Raw genomic sequence first — 16,435 nt, 5'->3', positions numbered from 1 at the left:
CACAGATCATCTCCAAGAGGGAATTACAGAGCGGGGAGAAGCTTCTACCTGTGATCTGCAGTTCCCAGGTAACATTCAGTCCTCGGCTTCAGTGCACACGTCATCTCCCCAGCCTGAGGGAGAAAGGGCTGGTGCTGTCTAGAGAGACCAAGAAAGGGACATCTTGGCTAGATATGTTCCAAAGAGGTATGCTTCTCTGCACATTCACACCCTATCATTATAATATACTATGATACATACTTCATTTCTTTGCCCTGCTTCAGCAGGGTCTGCACATCGCTCCATGTCCAGCAGAGCTGCTGCAGGGGCTGCTGCTGCCACAGCAAGGACTTGCAGATCAGCCTGCAGTGCACGGCCCACGTTGCAGAACCCCATCGTTCTTCACCTGTGCTCACCAGAGCTGCTATTTCCCCCCAGCTGTGCTTCATGAGGATTAAATAAAGGAGGCGGCGGAGGGAAGGCAAATGGGGGTGGGTTGGAGATAACAGAGTAACTCGAGATTCACAGTTAAATGCTTCCCTTCTCTCCTGGGAAGGTCCCACAACCCTTGGTGGGGACGTGCACAGAACATTTCCATACTGGCTCAGGGTTGCCAGGATGCCTGAGGGATACTGCTGGTATCCCTGGTATCGCTGCCCCTGACACATACAGCCCAGGCAGGGGACAGACAGACAGACAAGACAGATGCGCTCATGGGGAGAAGGTATCTGAATCTGGAGGCAGCTCTGCACACCTCAGCCAATGTAAACACATCCCAGCACTTGCTATACAATGTAAATACTATTTGGCAAAGGATTACTGGGTTTTACTCTCTAGCAGGGAATAAAAGTTTAATCCAATCCAACGTCTGCAGGCAGGACTGGAACAGGTAAGTGAGATGCCTTAAGCTGCTTACTGGAGATGTCCCCAACAGTCAGAGTAAGAGAGAAATGAAATCCTCAGCAGAAAATGATTTCCTGTCCATCACCGAGCGCTGCTGTGAGAAACCTCCGCTCGGGAGCCGGCACAGACGCTCGGGCTCGGGCTGAACGAAGAATTTCTCCCTTGTCATTATCAGAAAATACCAATTATCCAGTGCCAAAATAAGAATGTTTCTCTCATTGAGCACGGACTGTGCCAACACAGGACATGGCATCAACTCAAGTCATTGATTGGCTCCAAAGTGTTTGAACATCCTGGGATGTACAGAGTTTGAACATCCCGGTGCTCTCAAACAGGACATGTGGGTACAGGGAAAACTGCAGGGATGTGACTGGCCCCTCTGGCCACAGCACCGACACCACACGCCACGTAAACCACAGTGTTTCAGAAACTACCAACCAAAACCAAACTGACTCCAACGTCTGACATGAAACAAAACGCTTCACAAACCCCTGCGAGGAGACACCGATGGGCCGGGTTGAAAAGCAGGGGCCTGAAAGAGCCGGGAGATCAGCTGCACCTGGGGAAGCGCAACTGAAATACCAAACCAGGGATGTTTTGGGTAAAAACCTCCTCCCACCTGGACCTGCCAAACAGCTGAGCAGGACACTGGGGCCGAGGTGCAGAGACCCCAGCGATGCAGTCGAAACAGCAGCTCTTTGCTTTTAGCCCTCCAACACTTCCATCTCTTTATAATAAAAATAACCCACTGATGTAAAGCTCCTCATAGGTCAACAAATGCGAGTTTCTCTGCGTCAGCCCTGGGTGTCTCCTGGCCACCAAACCACCACCAGGCACGTCCCAGGGAACCACACACCCGCGGAACAGCCGGAGACGCTGGAGAAGGGCACCATGGAGTGACACTGGAACAGACACGGTGACGAGCACAGGCCACCCCAGACCAGGTGGCAGGAGGTTCGGAGGTGCTGGAAGCCCCATTGCAAACCCCACTGCGGGCACTTTGCAAACAAACCGTCGCTGCTTACGGGCTGAATCAATTCAAGGCTAAATATCTATGAAGAAAAAGGAGCAACTTCCCTACAGTCTCTGTGCTGGGGGCACCACGCTGAAGAGGAACAGGGTGTTGTGCAGGAAACGCGATGCTGCCAATGGGCGGTTGTGTCTCTGCCCCTCGCAGCGGGCGGAGGAGCCGCAGCTTTGCTCCAGGTTGGCTTTGCTGCTGCTCTTTGCTAAAACCACGTAGGGAAATCCCGAGAGCGAAGCTAAGTATTCATATTGCCTATATACTTGAATTAAAAATATATGGTGAATAAATGTGTGTATACAGCACTTACTACATACCTATACACACACAGAGCGTGTGCCTGGAGTATACACACAAGTACTCACGCAGTATATATTAACCTATATTGCTCAAGTATATATGCTATGTACAGTATATAGCCATAGGAACATAAAACACAGGTATTTGTATATCTGTACAATAGAGACATACTAAGTATTTCTATGTAAACACTTTACAATTATATGAACATACGCACACACTTGCACAGTAGAAAAGAATTTGCAGCCAAAGACTAATTGGGGCGGGGGGGAAAAAGACAAAAATCTACATAGTAACACATAGAACGTGAGAAAGGTTGAGATTTCTAAGAAAACAAAGGCCTCGGAGAAACAAGGAGGGTGCGGGAGGGCTGATCTGTCCCTGCCCACCCCTCCCTGCAGGGCTGGAAACGCTGCTTGCATTTCGCTGTTTGGTGAATCTGTTGTGCAACGAGAGGAACCCAGAGGGCCCGGGAGGGTCCTGCAGCTGTCAGTGATCCCGGAGCGCCGGGACGAGCGTCCCACCGCCACCCAGCGATGCACGGCACATGCCAGGGATGCTCAGAGACATTCTGATCATAAGGCATTTGAAAACAAAATAGACAAGACCCTTCATTGTTTCCCCAGGTGCTGGGACAGTGGGAGTTGTTGAGCTGCTTTAAGAGCTGCTGTTTTAGGCTCATTAAGCACTGTGGTGTTATATTATTATTGTTACTATTAATTTCTTTAAACCGGTCTCCTAGATTCCCCCTCCTGCCTTATCTATTATCAAATTCGCTGGACTGCCCTTCCCCAAGGCTCTGGGTCAAGGTTTAACCAATTCTGGCTACCTATGAAATATCCCAGTTCCCAGCAGCAAAGCAAAGCGGCGACGCTAAAAGGAAAGTAAAGTATCAAACTACCCCAAGTTATGTAGGACAATCTTTTTGGCTCTCAGGACAAAACAAGAGAGGAAATAACAAGGTGAAGCAGAGGATGATGGCAGAGAGAGTCCCCAGTGGCATTTCACACCTTGTGAATCTTTCAGGCTTTCTCATGCCCGGACATCCACCTGCTTTGTGAACTTTTAAACACCCAAGGACTTGTATAGATTTCACAAACTGATGGCTGACTCCCTTGGGAAAAGAAGTGAAAAATTTAAATATCAGCCTCTAAAATAGCTTGAGTGCAAAAATCAAAAAACACCCCAACAAATTCAAAACTATTATTTTTTCGCTTTCTCTTAAGGCTCAGTAAAGTTGCTGCTTGTTTCAAGTAATTCCTTACCGTACATGTCATGGTCCTTAGAAAGCAGCACTAGCACATGCAGAGGGCAACGTATGTTGCTCTTTGATGTGGAAAGTGGATAAATAATCATTTCCCAACAGCGGACAAAACCCAGGAGCACAACGAAGACCCTGTCCCAGTGCCACCACCCACACACACGGGGAAAGCTCAGGCTCAACCCAGCACACCAGAAAACCTGGCTGGCAACTCAGCAGCTGCCCCCGACTAATTTGCCGGCATCCCTCTCCAAAAATGTCCCGCACAGCCCTACAAACATCCCGATCTGCCGTCCTGAGGAGAAACCCTTCAACAATTGACACGGTGTAAAGCTCCCTGCGCACCCTTCAGCTCAGCTCGCTCAGCCACGCTGCGCAGATGCCCACGAAACGTCTCCGAGCGCTTTTAAACCTCGCGGCCCCTGCTCGCATCCTTAGACCAAAGCATCTTTCCAAGCAAATATCCAGAGACGTGTGGGACCACACCTGGAATAAACGTTTACTCCAGAAATCTGGAGGGAATATAACATATCATGGGGCAATTCTGAAAACTCATGTAAAGGGAGCAGCCAAACATACTGTTTGGTGAAGTATCAAACGTGTGCCTCAGTGTTTCTCAGTAGGGATGATTTAGCTCAGTTATGGCCAACAAAGGCAAGTAGCCCCCACGTTTTCCTGTGCATGCTCCGATTCCTTGTCTAGTTGCCACACATCACCTCACCCATCAAAAATCAGAAAGATTTGAAACTCAAAGTCTGGGTCCAGCGGCACCAGAAACCACAAACGTTAGGCTCAACCCTCCAGCACCGCAAATGGAGAACTGAACAACGAGCTGTAAGCCAGTGTGTTTGCATGTCCTACGCACCAGTATAGACCAGTTTGCATGTCCACCACACCAGCATAAACCATACCTGCGGCATGACTTCAGGTACTTGCTTAGTGCCTCCAGATTAATGCAAAGCCCTGGCTCAAACCTGCAAGACGCAGCCTCAGGAACCTCATGCCAGAGGCTGTTAAGCAAGGCTGGAAAGCCCTCATTAGAAGTGTAAGACCTGCAACTTTGTCATATCAAAAATGAGATGGGAAGAAGACTGGAAATGCAAAATACACTTGGGCTCCTAAGTGTAAAAGCAGAGTCCTGTGCAGATGGGTTCACCCTGGCTGCAGTCACAGCGCCCTGCGGGCTGCGGGTACCTGCGCCTGGGGGACACTTGCTCCCCAGCACCGGTCCTCACTGTCCCCACGGGGCTGGGAGCGGCTGTGGGCGCGACTGGGAGGCAGGTGCCACCACGGGCCTCGACGCTCAGGTCCTGCTGGGCCACAGCTTTGGCTCAAGCCAGGAGCAAACACAGCCCCGCTGCCCCACGGGAGGAGCCCCCATCACCTTCCCACAACAGGACTGGAGGGAAATAACTCAAGTTTTACATGTTTTCAGCACGATTCTGTTTCCTAAGGGAAAAATCCCAGGAGGCAAGTCGGCAACCAGCAGCAATTTCCATCCTGGTGATGAAGGAGATGCTGAAAAACTACAGGAGGGTCCCTGCACAGCTTGGGCACCTTCCTAGCCCTGGTGGGGACAAGCTGCTGGGGCTCTCAGCCAAGGTAGCCTGGGATGTGCAGGGACTTTGGGCAATATCCCTGTGCATGTGAACACCGTGGATGGGAAAGAAGCCCATGGGGACAGGAGAAGAGACACGTTCCCCCCTCTTGCTGACCCTGGGGGACAAGGGCTTGGGGATGGTTGTGATGGTGGGACCAAGGGATGGTTTTGCTGGTGGGACCAGGGGCCAGCAGCTGCCCTGGAGAAGGGGACACAGTGGGAGGACACTGGGGGCGATGGGAGGGTGAATGGGGAAAACTGAGCTAAAATGGCCAAGTTTCAATGCAAACGGAAGCCTTGGTGGCACCAGAGCAATGACCCCCCCAAGCCTTGTCTGAGCAGCCGGGCTTTGACTGCAGGGAGAAAGGGAAAAAGGGGAAAATTCAAGGAACTGGATGGTTTCCCCTTCTCCAACACCAAACGGTTTTGCCAGGGGAACCATAACCCAATTCCCACTCTATCTCAGCACACGCAATGACGGACAGTCCTCAGAAAGTCTGATGTGAGGAGACAAGCCAGCACCGTGCCACGTCTTTTCTGTTTAATTCCACATTTCATTGTGTTTACGGTTTTCAGGGCTCTCTCTGAGCAAGCGGCCCGTCCGTCCCGCCTGTGTGTGCGGCCGGCCCCGCGCGTCGGGGGACACCGGTGCCCCCGGGCAGCTCCTTCCACACCCAGAACACGGGCAGGTTACGCTTCGCCTTGGAGCTGAACGTCAGGAAACTCCCTCTCCTCCTGCCCCTCATTCATAAATTTAATAAAATAACAATAATAATTATTATTATAATTAAAACAAAGGCTTATTGGAGCTGTTTCTGCTCAACTTTCCACAGTCTCTTTTCATGTCACTCTCTGGAATCAGATTTTTCAAGAAATACTGTGAGAAAAAAAGAATAATAATAATTATAATAATAATAATAATTATAATAATAAAAAGCATCTGGAACCAGCTCAGAAGATTTCTAATGCTTTTCAGCTTGACTGACTTGGAGTGCATTGACCACACCGTTTATATTTTCTTCAGGTACCTGCAAGAAAACAAAACAAGAAAGGTCATGCTCTAGCAAGAGCCAGGGAGGGGTGACAAGGGAAGGAGAGGCAGGACGCGATGCTACAACAGCCCCAAGGAGCCGGGGGCTTTGCTGCCGGACAACTGAACTCTGCTGAGAAAGGACTCGGCCTACAAGAGACACTCCCTGGTTCAACATCAGGCCAGGTTGGTGTCTGTGTGGTGGGGGCTGGTGGGGAGGCAACAGCTTTGGGGTTTTCCTTTCCTGCTCCTGGTCAAGAGAGGTTCTCCTGCCCCTCTGCTCTGCCCTGGGGAGACCACACCTGGAATCTTGTGTCCAGTTGTGGCCCCTCAGTTCCAGCAGGACAGGGAACTGCTGGAGAGAGTCCAGCGCAGCCACCAAGATGCTGCAGGGAGTGGAGCATCTCCCGTGTGAGGAAAGGCTGAGGGAGCTGGGGCTCTGGAGCTGGACAAGAGGACACTGAGGGGGGACTCATTCCTGGGGATCAATATGGAAAGGGGCAGTGTCAGGAGGATGGAGCCAGGCTCTTCTGGTGACAACCAGTGACAGGACAAGAGGCAATGGGTGCAAACTGGAACACAGGAGGTTCCACTTAAATATGAGAAGAAGCTTCTTCCCGGTGAGGGTGTCAGAGCCTGGCCCAGGCTGCCCAGGGGGTTGTGGAGTCTCCTTCTCTGCAGACATTCCAACCCGCCTGGACACCTTCCTGTGTAACCTCATCTGGGTGTTCCTGCTCCATGGGGGGATTGCACTGGATGAGCTTTCCAGGGCCCTTCAACCCCTGACATTCTGGGATTCCTCTTCCTCCCCCCCTCCTTTTTTTGGTAAAGCGTTTGTACAGAGGAGCTCGCTCACACAAAGCGCCTGTGCCCAATGGCTGTCCAGGGCATCCTAAAGGTTTGGGACCCATAAGTGTGGGTGGGGAGACCATGTTGGGTGACAGGGGGGACGTCCATTGAAAGAAGAAGAGAACTGCCAATCTGCTTGTAGTGGGGAGTCCCGGGTGGTGTGGTGAGGCACCTGAGCTTTCTTATCCAGTCTTGGGATGAGAATTAACCACAGAAGTCCACATACAGAATCATTAGGAGGTGTCTTACTGCAAGAAAAAGCAGAAGATGCGAAAGATCTCAAGAGTGACTGTTGTCAGTAGCAAAGAGTATCACAAGTTTAAGTTACATCAGACAGAAAAGAGGTGTCTGACCGTTCCATAAACCCGAATCTGACACTCAGGGGACAGCTGACAGCTCGTGGAAAGGGGACTAAAGGAAAAATAAGTGATCTATGAGCTGCTGCAAGAAGCCGAAATAATTCACCTTAAGTAAGTTGAAGAAGGGGCCGTCCCATCTGTGAGGTGTCTGAGTCCTTGGCCACGAGCACAATACCCGGATTCACTGGACACCCTCCAGAGCTCAGACAGTGGAAATACAACTGAACTGTGATTTTTCTGCAAGGCTTTTAACAAAACTGAGTAAAAAAGCCCATGAGAAATAACAAGAAAAATGTTCAGTTTTCCAATGGGAAGATGGAATAGGAGCGGCTAACCCTGATGATGTGTGAACAGAAGTCAGCTGGGGAAGGAAGAAAATCATCTTAAAACAACCACACAGCAAATCCTTCTGGGTTAGGAGGAAAACCCCAGCAAACCTCCACTGTAGGAAACAGACCTTGGAGACAGGAGTCTCCAGTGCCTCTCCTTCATCATTTTCCCGGTATGCTGAACTTTGCAGTTGGAGAAGCTGTATGACTGTTTCTCCAGAAGATAATGAGAAAGGACATAGGAATCAATTTTGCAAAACCCATTTTCTTAAGCAGCCTCAGCAGATGGTCAGTGGGTCTGTCCATACGCTCTGTCAGTGCGGAACAGGAGCAGGAGGAGGCAGAACCGATTCTGGCCCATGGGACCTGCACGGACCCACCTCCTCATGACACACAACGGGCTGAACCTGCATTCACTGCAGGCGCTCGACTCCCCTAACATCAAGGGAATGGTCTCAACCACACCACTAATGTCTGGCGTGGATTTTCTCCAGGACAGATGTGCAGTTTTGATTTGTAGGACACATCCTAGCTTGCCACCAGCAGAGAAGTCCTACCCCTCTGTGTCCTATAGAAAAGATCTCTATCCCAGGGCAGCTGGGGCAACGTGTTCAGATCAAAGCATCTACCAGGAAGGGAAAAGTAAAGCTCCAAACTACGTCCCAGACACAGTTTCAGCCTCATGAGATGCAAAATGCTGGTGAAGATGAGCAAGACACCTCCAAGCACAGGACAGGGGGAGCAGAGCACCTGGAAAAGGGAACGGGACTCTTCTCCCTTGCTCTCTCTAGAGGGAGCTGGAAACCACAGCTCTGCCCCTTGTGTCACCCAGGGGACACAGCAGAGACCTGGAGGTTCCCATCTCGGCGTTGTCTACAAAAGAGATTTCTTCTCAGGCACAAATCCTGATTTTCAGGGCAAACTTCTACAGCTACAGCATTGCAGGAAGACCCGAGTGTTAACAAGCAGGTCAAATAAAAGCTCAAGCAACAAAAACCACCCTAAAATGCACAGGAGAAAAAAGATCAAGTGAAAAAGGACAACCGGGTTTATGAAGTGCTCTAAGTTGTTGACAAGTACTGAAGAACTGTAAATAATGAAAGGAAGGATGTGGAGAAAGGATTCAAGATGCACTTTGACCTCGGTAAGTGTCACTAGAAGTCAAGGTAGCAAAATTAAGGAAAACATGTGAAAATCTAGAGGTTTAGGCCAGTAAAACTGACCTTGAGCCAGCAAGCAGCCAGTCCAGGCACCGCTCCCGGAGCCAAGTCAAGCAGAGGAGGGCTTGAAATGCACCTGCATCCAACACGTTTTGGTGGAAGGGTTTGACAGGTAAAATAGCACCATCCAGGCAAAAAGGTTTTTAAAACCATAAGAAAAGAAAACAGTGAGTAGTGAGGAAAATGCTGAAATGCATACAGCCCAAACCCTGCCCTGGCAGCTGCTTGGGGGGACCTGCCGGGCTCAGGTGAGGCAGGATGAGACCCTTCGCAAAGGAGGAGCTGCCTGCAGAGTCATCACAATTGTACGGCACAAGTTGTAAGTGAAATCTCTATTTTAAGCGACAGGGCTGAGCTCTCCAGATATTGCTTGACAACTAGGAGCACTCTGCGCAGAAAGCATGCACCTGGGGCCACAGCGGCAGGTAGGAATGTGAGGCAAAGCTAACAGTATTGATTTTAAAATGGTGTTTTATTAGCTTATCTTATCAGCACAGTTAATATTCAAGAAAATAAGACAAACTTATATAACACTTTGACCTCTGCTATCTGGAATAATATTTACTTTTACTCTTTACACACATGACCTATAGGCTGCAAATGGTTCACACCAACTGTGAAAAATCAAAGTAATTAGCTGAAGCAAAAACCCGCCTTGAACTCACTGGAGCTTTTACAGGTCAAATGTAGGGCCTGAGCAGTGAATTTACAGTGGTGAAAGGAGAAGTATAAAGCAACAGAGGGCACATTTAAGAAAAAAACAACAAAAATATGAAAGCAGCTGAGTTTTGTTAGCGCCCAAGCTGCTGACTCCTGCCCTCAGTGCTTGGGGAATAAGGTTCCAAGTCAAACGCCATCCTGTTTGTGGCTACAGACACGGTAATTCTCCCTTTTCGGGGAAATCCGTGATTTTTGAGCGTGTCCTATACAGCCAAAGGAAGAGCAGAGGTAGGCCTAGAAGGTAAAGTATCCAGCAGTATTAGAGAGAAGAGAAGAAGAGAAGAGAAGAGAAGAGAAGAGAAGAGAAGAGAAGAGAAGAGAAGAGAAGAGAAGAGAAGAGAAGAGAAGAGAAGAGAAGAGAAGAGAAGAGAAGAGAAGAAGAGAAGAGAAGAGAAGAGAAGAGAAGAGAGAGAAGAGAAGAAGAGAAGAGAAGAGAAGAGAAGAGAAGAGAAGAGAAGAGAAGAGAAGAGAAGAGAGAGAAGAGAAGAGAAGAGAAGAGAAGAGAGAGAAGAGAAGAGAAGAGAAGAGAAGAGAAGAGAAGAGAAGAGAAAGAAGAGAAGAGAAGAGAAGAGAAGAGAAGAGAAGAGAAGAGAAGAGAAGAAAAGAGAAGAGAAGAGAAAGAAGAGAAGAGAAGAGAAGAGAAGAGAAGAGAAGAGAAGAGAAGAGAAGAGAAGAGAAGAGAAGAGAAGAGAAGAGAACCCTGCATACACGGCAAGACCCTCGTGCTGGTGACACGCACTCAGTGAGAACAAACACACAGAATCCTTCCCTGCTTCAAAATCACGTTCCCTTGCTGTCCCGACGATTATTTCTATTTTATCTAAGCGTACACCGTGAGGACGATGCAGGGACAGCAGGACCCACAGACGGGTCCCAAAACCCAAAGGTTAGTGCCATGCAGGTAGCAGGAGATGAAGGCAGGAGTCCGCTATTAGGAGAGTCTTCAAAAGGTTCCCCCCAACACAGGCACCCTCCTGAGAGGCTGGAGCCTCCAACGACGTTTGCAGGAAAATGGGGAGGGTTTGTGGCTGTTTCTAATAAAAGATAGTGACACAGTGGATGAGGCTGCTCAGGGAGGTGGTGAAGCCTCCATTGCTGCAGGTCTTTAAGGACAGAGACCTGCCCTTTGCAAGAATGAGACTCCAAAATGCAGCTTTGCCTTGGGGAAGGGGCTGGGCTTGGGTCGGGAGCTTCTGACCCAGGGCAGTGACAGGCGGGAGGCTGGAGAGACGTGTCTGCTGGGCTGTGTCAGAGCAAAGGCAGCTCCAACAGGCTCTGCAGATGGGGAATGATGTTCTCATTGTGATTTTCTCACAGGGAGAAGATCACCCCCGTTCCAAAGAAGGTGTGTTGATACTCACCAACGCGTGATCAAACTTAAAAGTACTGATGTAGTAGGCTGGGATGTCGGCTGCAGCCAAAGGCTCAGAAATCTGAGCAACAATTCCACATTCATCTGTGGGAGAGGTAAAAAAGTCAGTCATTGTCTGAATGACACCTGTCGACCTCACAGAACTCCTGGGTCTCGCCAGCTCTGTGCCTATACAGCGAGGAGGTTGTCTTCACAAACTCCAATCAGAACGGATCTCTGTACTAAAATGTGTTCTGTCTCACAGAATCAGGGTCTTTGGGCCACCATGATATATTGCACATTTGGTTTTATTGCCTTCTTTTTGTTATAGAGAAATATAAATCCCCCCGAGGCACAAAACATTAGAACTGGAACGATTTCTAGAGGTCCAAAGAAAATCAATTAATGATGTTCAAGAAGGAAGCACCAACACCAGTCTCATAAGCCCTTAACCTCCGTTCTTCTCTTCAGTTGTTGCTCTTGAACACTTTGCCCGGCATCTCTGAGAGGAGATGCTGACCCGCTGGTTGGCCTGGACATGCGGCTCCTGGACCACAGACCCCACAGCCCCTGAGACAGGATTTCACGCCAATTTAAATGGTTCATCTGTCCTGTTCATGGCAGATCAATGGTACATTGTTTCCAGATAAAATCTTAGTTTCACTGATCCAAAGCAAACATTTCAACTTAATATAATATTACTTATAATACATAAACGTCAAATATTTAGGGGACTAGCAGGCATCCTGACACCCCATCCATGACATACATCATGCCGCTTCTACACATAGAGAAGGTGCATGAAAGTTTCCCTCTTGCTACTTTGGGTTGTCTGGTGTTGAAGTTTCAATTAAATATAAAAATTGGCCAAACATTTTTCAGACATGTTCTTGAATCCCATGTTTTGTAACTGTTTCAGAGACCATGGGAAGGAGTCCAGTATTTTCTGAAGATCAGGCCTTTGTTGCAGTATTCAGATCGGCATCCTTAAAATCACACGGGACATAAAAATAACAAGAACACCTCTGCAGACGTGAAGCATTTGCTCTGTGCTATGTTGGTCCGATATTGAACAGAGAAAATGTTTGCAGTGCTGGATGTGAAAAAGGACTATGAACAGGACTCCCACTTGGACCGCTATAAATCTGTCCCAAATCTACTCAAGCCACAGTGTTGCCCACGGACTGCACAGTGCTTTCAGACCACACATTTCAACCATCTACAATGCATTCCCATGCCATCTTTTTCTCCATTTCTTCTTTTTAAAGAGAGACCCAGCCATAGCTACCCCCCAAAGTCCAGCAGATGAATGCCAGGATGGAGCTCTCAGGCCACGTAGCACTTTCAATAGTATACTTAGAAGCCTGACTTATTAGGGAGGAGCAAGACAACTCCTCTCGGAAAACCTCAGCTTGTGAAGTCATATTAAGCTCTTAAAAAGCTTCAGCCTCCGATGGATTTTTCCATCATCCTTGAAGGCCCTGAGGCACCTGGCTACCTGTGCACCGACTGATCCCCCAAATGTTTACCTACCGAAGCCAAGAGGCTGCCCGCCGATCCGCACCATCTTCCAGAGCTCACCAGATGCACTTGTAAACAACAAATTATTAGGAAATCTGTAAAAAAAACCAAACAAAAGGAACACCAAACGTGGCAATTAAAGCACAGCAGTGTGTCAGATTCTGCCTGCGGGGATGCTGCTGTTCCTGTATCCCTGCGCTGCTTGAAGCCAACAATAGCAGCGGCAGCAGCTCGGTGAAACTGAGAAAACTCAAATCAAACAGGACAGATGCACCTGCCTGGCCCTCCAGATGTCTGGTGGAAAATCGGCATCTGATGCTGAAGCTGATGCTGAAGCGCACACAGGCACCCAGAGAGGCAGGGAAAAAGGTTTCTAAAAACCAGGTCGTGCCTCAGCTTTACAAATCTCAAGACCATTAATCTGCAGGTGTGATTTGAGCTGCATTTCTAAACATCTAGGGACAGAATATGCTTCCATACCTACTCTCCTAGGCACGTGAGAGGTGACCACTGTTTTTGTGTCCCTGCATCATCAGTGCTTTTTCCCTTACCGTCCCTGGAATCCCTGCAGAGACCCCTGTTTCTTAGCAGGGGAAAGAAGAACAGTGACCAAGGGACCTGCCCAAGGTCAAGCAGGCAGAAAGGAACTGGCCACCGGGACTCCCCAAGCACCCGGCGCCGCTCCAGCCCTCCAGCCTCCCCCAAAGGCAGACAGGTCTTACTCCAATTAAGGTCGAAGCAACTTTCAAGAGGGCAATTAACAGTTTGCAATCAAAACCAAACGCTGTACTGTGTCTCAAAACTAAATCTATGCCCTGAATCTCAGCACAGCATCCTGTCTGGCCTGCAGACCTCAGAGATCTCTGTGATGCGAAGCTGCTGAGCACACACACACACACACACACACACACACACAGGCTGCTGTTTGCTCCCTGGCTGACTTTCTCCGTGCCAGACAAACGAGCCATGGGCTCCCGCGGCACAGGGATGACTCAGAACATCATCATCACAACCAGAGTCTGCATCAAGCCCAGCCAAGTGTAAAAGCAAAGGGGGAGGACAGCATCGCTGACATCCCCACCCTACTTTTGGCCTTTAACAGCAAAACTTCAACCACATATGCAGTATTTTTTTTTGTTGTTTTTGCTCTTAAAAGCACAACTAATCAACAAGAAAATAAAAGCATCTAAATTGCTTTGATCCAGTGTTCCTTTTTCAAAAGTGAGATCGCCCTACGTTACATCGGCTTGTGATTTCACTGAGGGCTTGGACAGACAAGCCCAAAATTCAGGAGCTGGAACTCACATGCCAGACTGCACTCGGAAACCTGACAAGGTTTACAGGCACATGGCACCCATGCAATGAGGCTCCCAAGAATTAACATGTAGGAGCTTAAGCTGCCTCCTGCCCCCTTTGAGAACATCTTGGGTGCTTTTTTGGGGCCCGAGAGACCTTAAGACCAAAGCTCACCTCTGCTGTGTCTGGACATCCATGACCAAGGAGATGTAACCCTCAATGAGAGAAAAGGAGAAAAAGCGAATATGTCCTGAGTCTTCGCTGCCCACCACCGAGTCTTTTACTCTGATGAAACAGAAGAGAACAGCGTTAACCGTGGCTAGAAGAGCGAAGGAAGGCTCTTAAAGCACATATAGCCACTGAAAGCAGAAATGTTCATATGCTAACTTAGGGAAGTGAGCTTGAGTCCTGTCATATTATACTGCTTTTCCTTTTTTGATTTTGCAGGGAATAAAATGCCATTCCCCACAAGTGACAAAACTCTCCCAGGCCTGCCCCAAGGTCCTCTGGCAGGAGGACCAGGAGCTGCAGACACCCCGGACAGCAGCACATCTGCACATCCTCCGGTCCTGCATGGATATCCAGCACATCGACTGCATTGCTACTCTGAGCTTAAACCTGAAAAGGCTCAGCTTTCCAAAGCCAATGGATATCTCTGGGCACCTTCAATCTCCTAATTTGCTTCCCCTTGTCATGACAACCCTCTTGAGCTCCTGAAACCTCGCTAAGTGCAGGGCACCAGAGCAGCCCAAGGCCACAGCAGACCCCTGGGCATCCTGGAGCGGCAATATGAATTTGTGCCTCCAGACAGCAGCCACATCTTGCCTGGGAGCCCATCTCCCTGCCAGGACCTACCCATTGGAGTAAAACATGACATCCATGAGGAGTGTAGCAACAGCGGGAAGGGTATCTGGATCCAGGCTGGTGACGCAGAACATGTTACTTGGACTGGAAAGGGGATGAATGACGGGCCTCTGAACTGAAAGAGACACACACAGACACACACAACTATGACGCCACATCTGCAGCAGGTTCACATCCCACCAGACGTGTTACCCACACAGCAGTTGCAGAGAAAACTGACGGTGTTTGTAAGGAAGTTCGTCACTGCTGAAGCGCTGCTGGCTCTCAGACAGGGACCAAGGGCCTGGGGACAGCCTGCTCTTGTGGGGTGTGATATCACTCCATGCATCCTGCCCTGCACGGGGCGCAGGCCAGCTCTCTGCTCATAGGGGCTTTCAGGCCATCGGGTGCATCCACACGGGACAAGGAGCAAACTCAAGGAGCTGCCAACACAAACTGAGAAGTCCAAATAAATCAGGCTTCCACCATTTAAAAGGCAGGGCTGCGGAAGGCATTTCTCGGGCTGTGGTTGTTGGCAGTACACCCTCTTTCCCCTCCTTTCTGGAAGCCATAATATCTACAAAAAATAAAAGCCAGCTGACATGGAGCAGCTCGGCAAACATGCTTGCAGCCAGAGGCTGGTATGTGGGCTTGCAACTATCAACCACAGCAACACAGTGAACTGCATACCTGCGCATAATCAATGTACGGGCCCTTCCCTCATGCTTTTTGTATGAGGCTCATTTTCTTAAACAAGATTATCTATAGCTATCAAGTGACGAGGCTGAGTGGCACTTTTTAATAACTGATCCCTGATTTGTTTGGTTATGGGCATAAAATTACACACAGGTGTGTAGGTAAATGTGTATTTAAGTAGTTCCTCTTCCTGATTGTGCCCTTTGCTTGATGCTTGTTCCTCTGAACTATAAGCATCCTAACGTTCTATACAGCCCTGGGCTGACAGTGGCCTTGATCTGACAGGTACTGCAGTGTGAAATTTGAACAACAGTATCTCTGTGCATCAATCACTGCGACACCTGAGCTTTTATACAAGTCATTTTCCTTTGAATAGTTGAAAGATGGAAGTATGGGCTACAGACTGTGATTTTTTGCAACTGAAATTAATTGTATTTTAACCTTCTGTCCTACAAAAGCCATGTCTCCTCTGGAAATATGAAACTAGCATTAAAGGCTGTAATTCAGCAAAGCTCATCAGCGTTGCTCAGAAAGTTAGGCACCTACTCAAATCCTTGGTTGAACTGGGACAGACTCAGGCATGTGTTAAGATAATTTATTACCTTACAACAACATAAACATTCACCAAAACGTTGAAGGAAGGTAGGAGGCAGATTTTCGCCCCCATGTGTCATGGAGACCAGCTCCCTGGAGAGCTGAGCCCACGCTGGTCCTTACCCAGTTTTGGTTTGACAAATCCATTCGTTATCCCGAGGTCATCGGCAGCCACCGTCTCCCCATTCACTACCCGGAGGATGGTGAACTCAGCAGCCAGCGTGTGCATCACGAAGGGCAGGTCCCGCTCACGTACCTGAGGGTGACAACAGGATTAGCTCGTGACGGTGTGCACCGCTGCAGCAGAGGTTACGGGCTCTCAGGGCACAGAAAAGCAGACCCATCGCTCCTGCTGGAGCCAGCTGGTCAGTGAGGATAATTACCACCTGCATGTGTGTCTAGAGAAGCACATTTGGTGACACCACTGCAAATATCAATAGGATTAAGCACCACAGTGCTTTTAAGATCGTGGATAGAGTGTGGAGACTTCTAACAAGGAGATATTTCACCTCTTTTCCAGTATTCCTTCAAGAACTCAGCACTGCCTGTTCTTCAGCCTC

General features: G+C 48.9%; 1 protein-coding gene across 1 annotated transcript in view; it reads right to left on the bottom strand.

Moving 5' to 3' along the window:
- Nucleotides 1–6,029: 6,029 nt before the first annotated feature.
- Nucleotides 6,030–16,435, bottom strand: part of CASTOR2 (cytosolic arginine sensor for mTORC1 subunit 2) — a gene marked incomplete at its 3' end in the record, with an annotated part of 117,007 nt that continues 106,601 nt past the window's right edge. The window contains exons 4-9 of the mRNA XM_080357058.1: nt 15,999–16,131; nt 14,598–14,721; nt 13,917–14,027; nt 12,459–12,541; nt 10,936–11,030; nt 6,030–6,095 (exon numbers count right to left, since the gene is read on the bottom strand). Coding sequence (XP_080213184.1) covers nt 6,030–6,095; nt 10,936–11,030; nt 12,459–12,541; nt 13,917–14,027; nt 14,598–14,721; nt 15,999–16,131 — 612 coding nt within the window. The remainder of the gene's footprint in view (nt 6,096–10,935; nt 11,031–12,458; nt 12,542–13,916; nt 14,028–14,597; nt 14,722–15,998; nt 16,132–16,435) is intronic.

The sequence above is a fragment of the Nesoenas mayeri genome, assembly GCF_963082525.1.
Source record: "Nesoenas mayeri genome assembly, chromosome: 20".
NCBI lineage: Eukaryota > Metazoa > Chordata > Aves > Columbiformes > Columbidae > Nesoenas > Nesoenas mayeri.
This window is presented reverse-complemented; position numbering and strand designations above follow the sequence as displayed.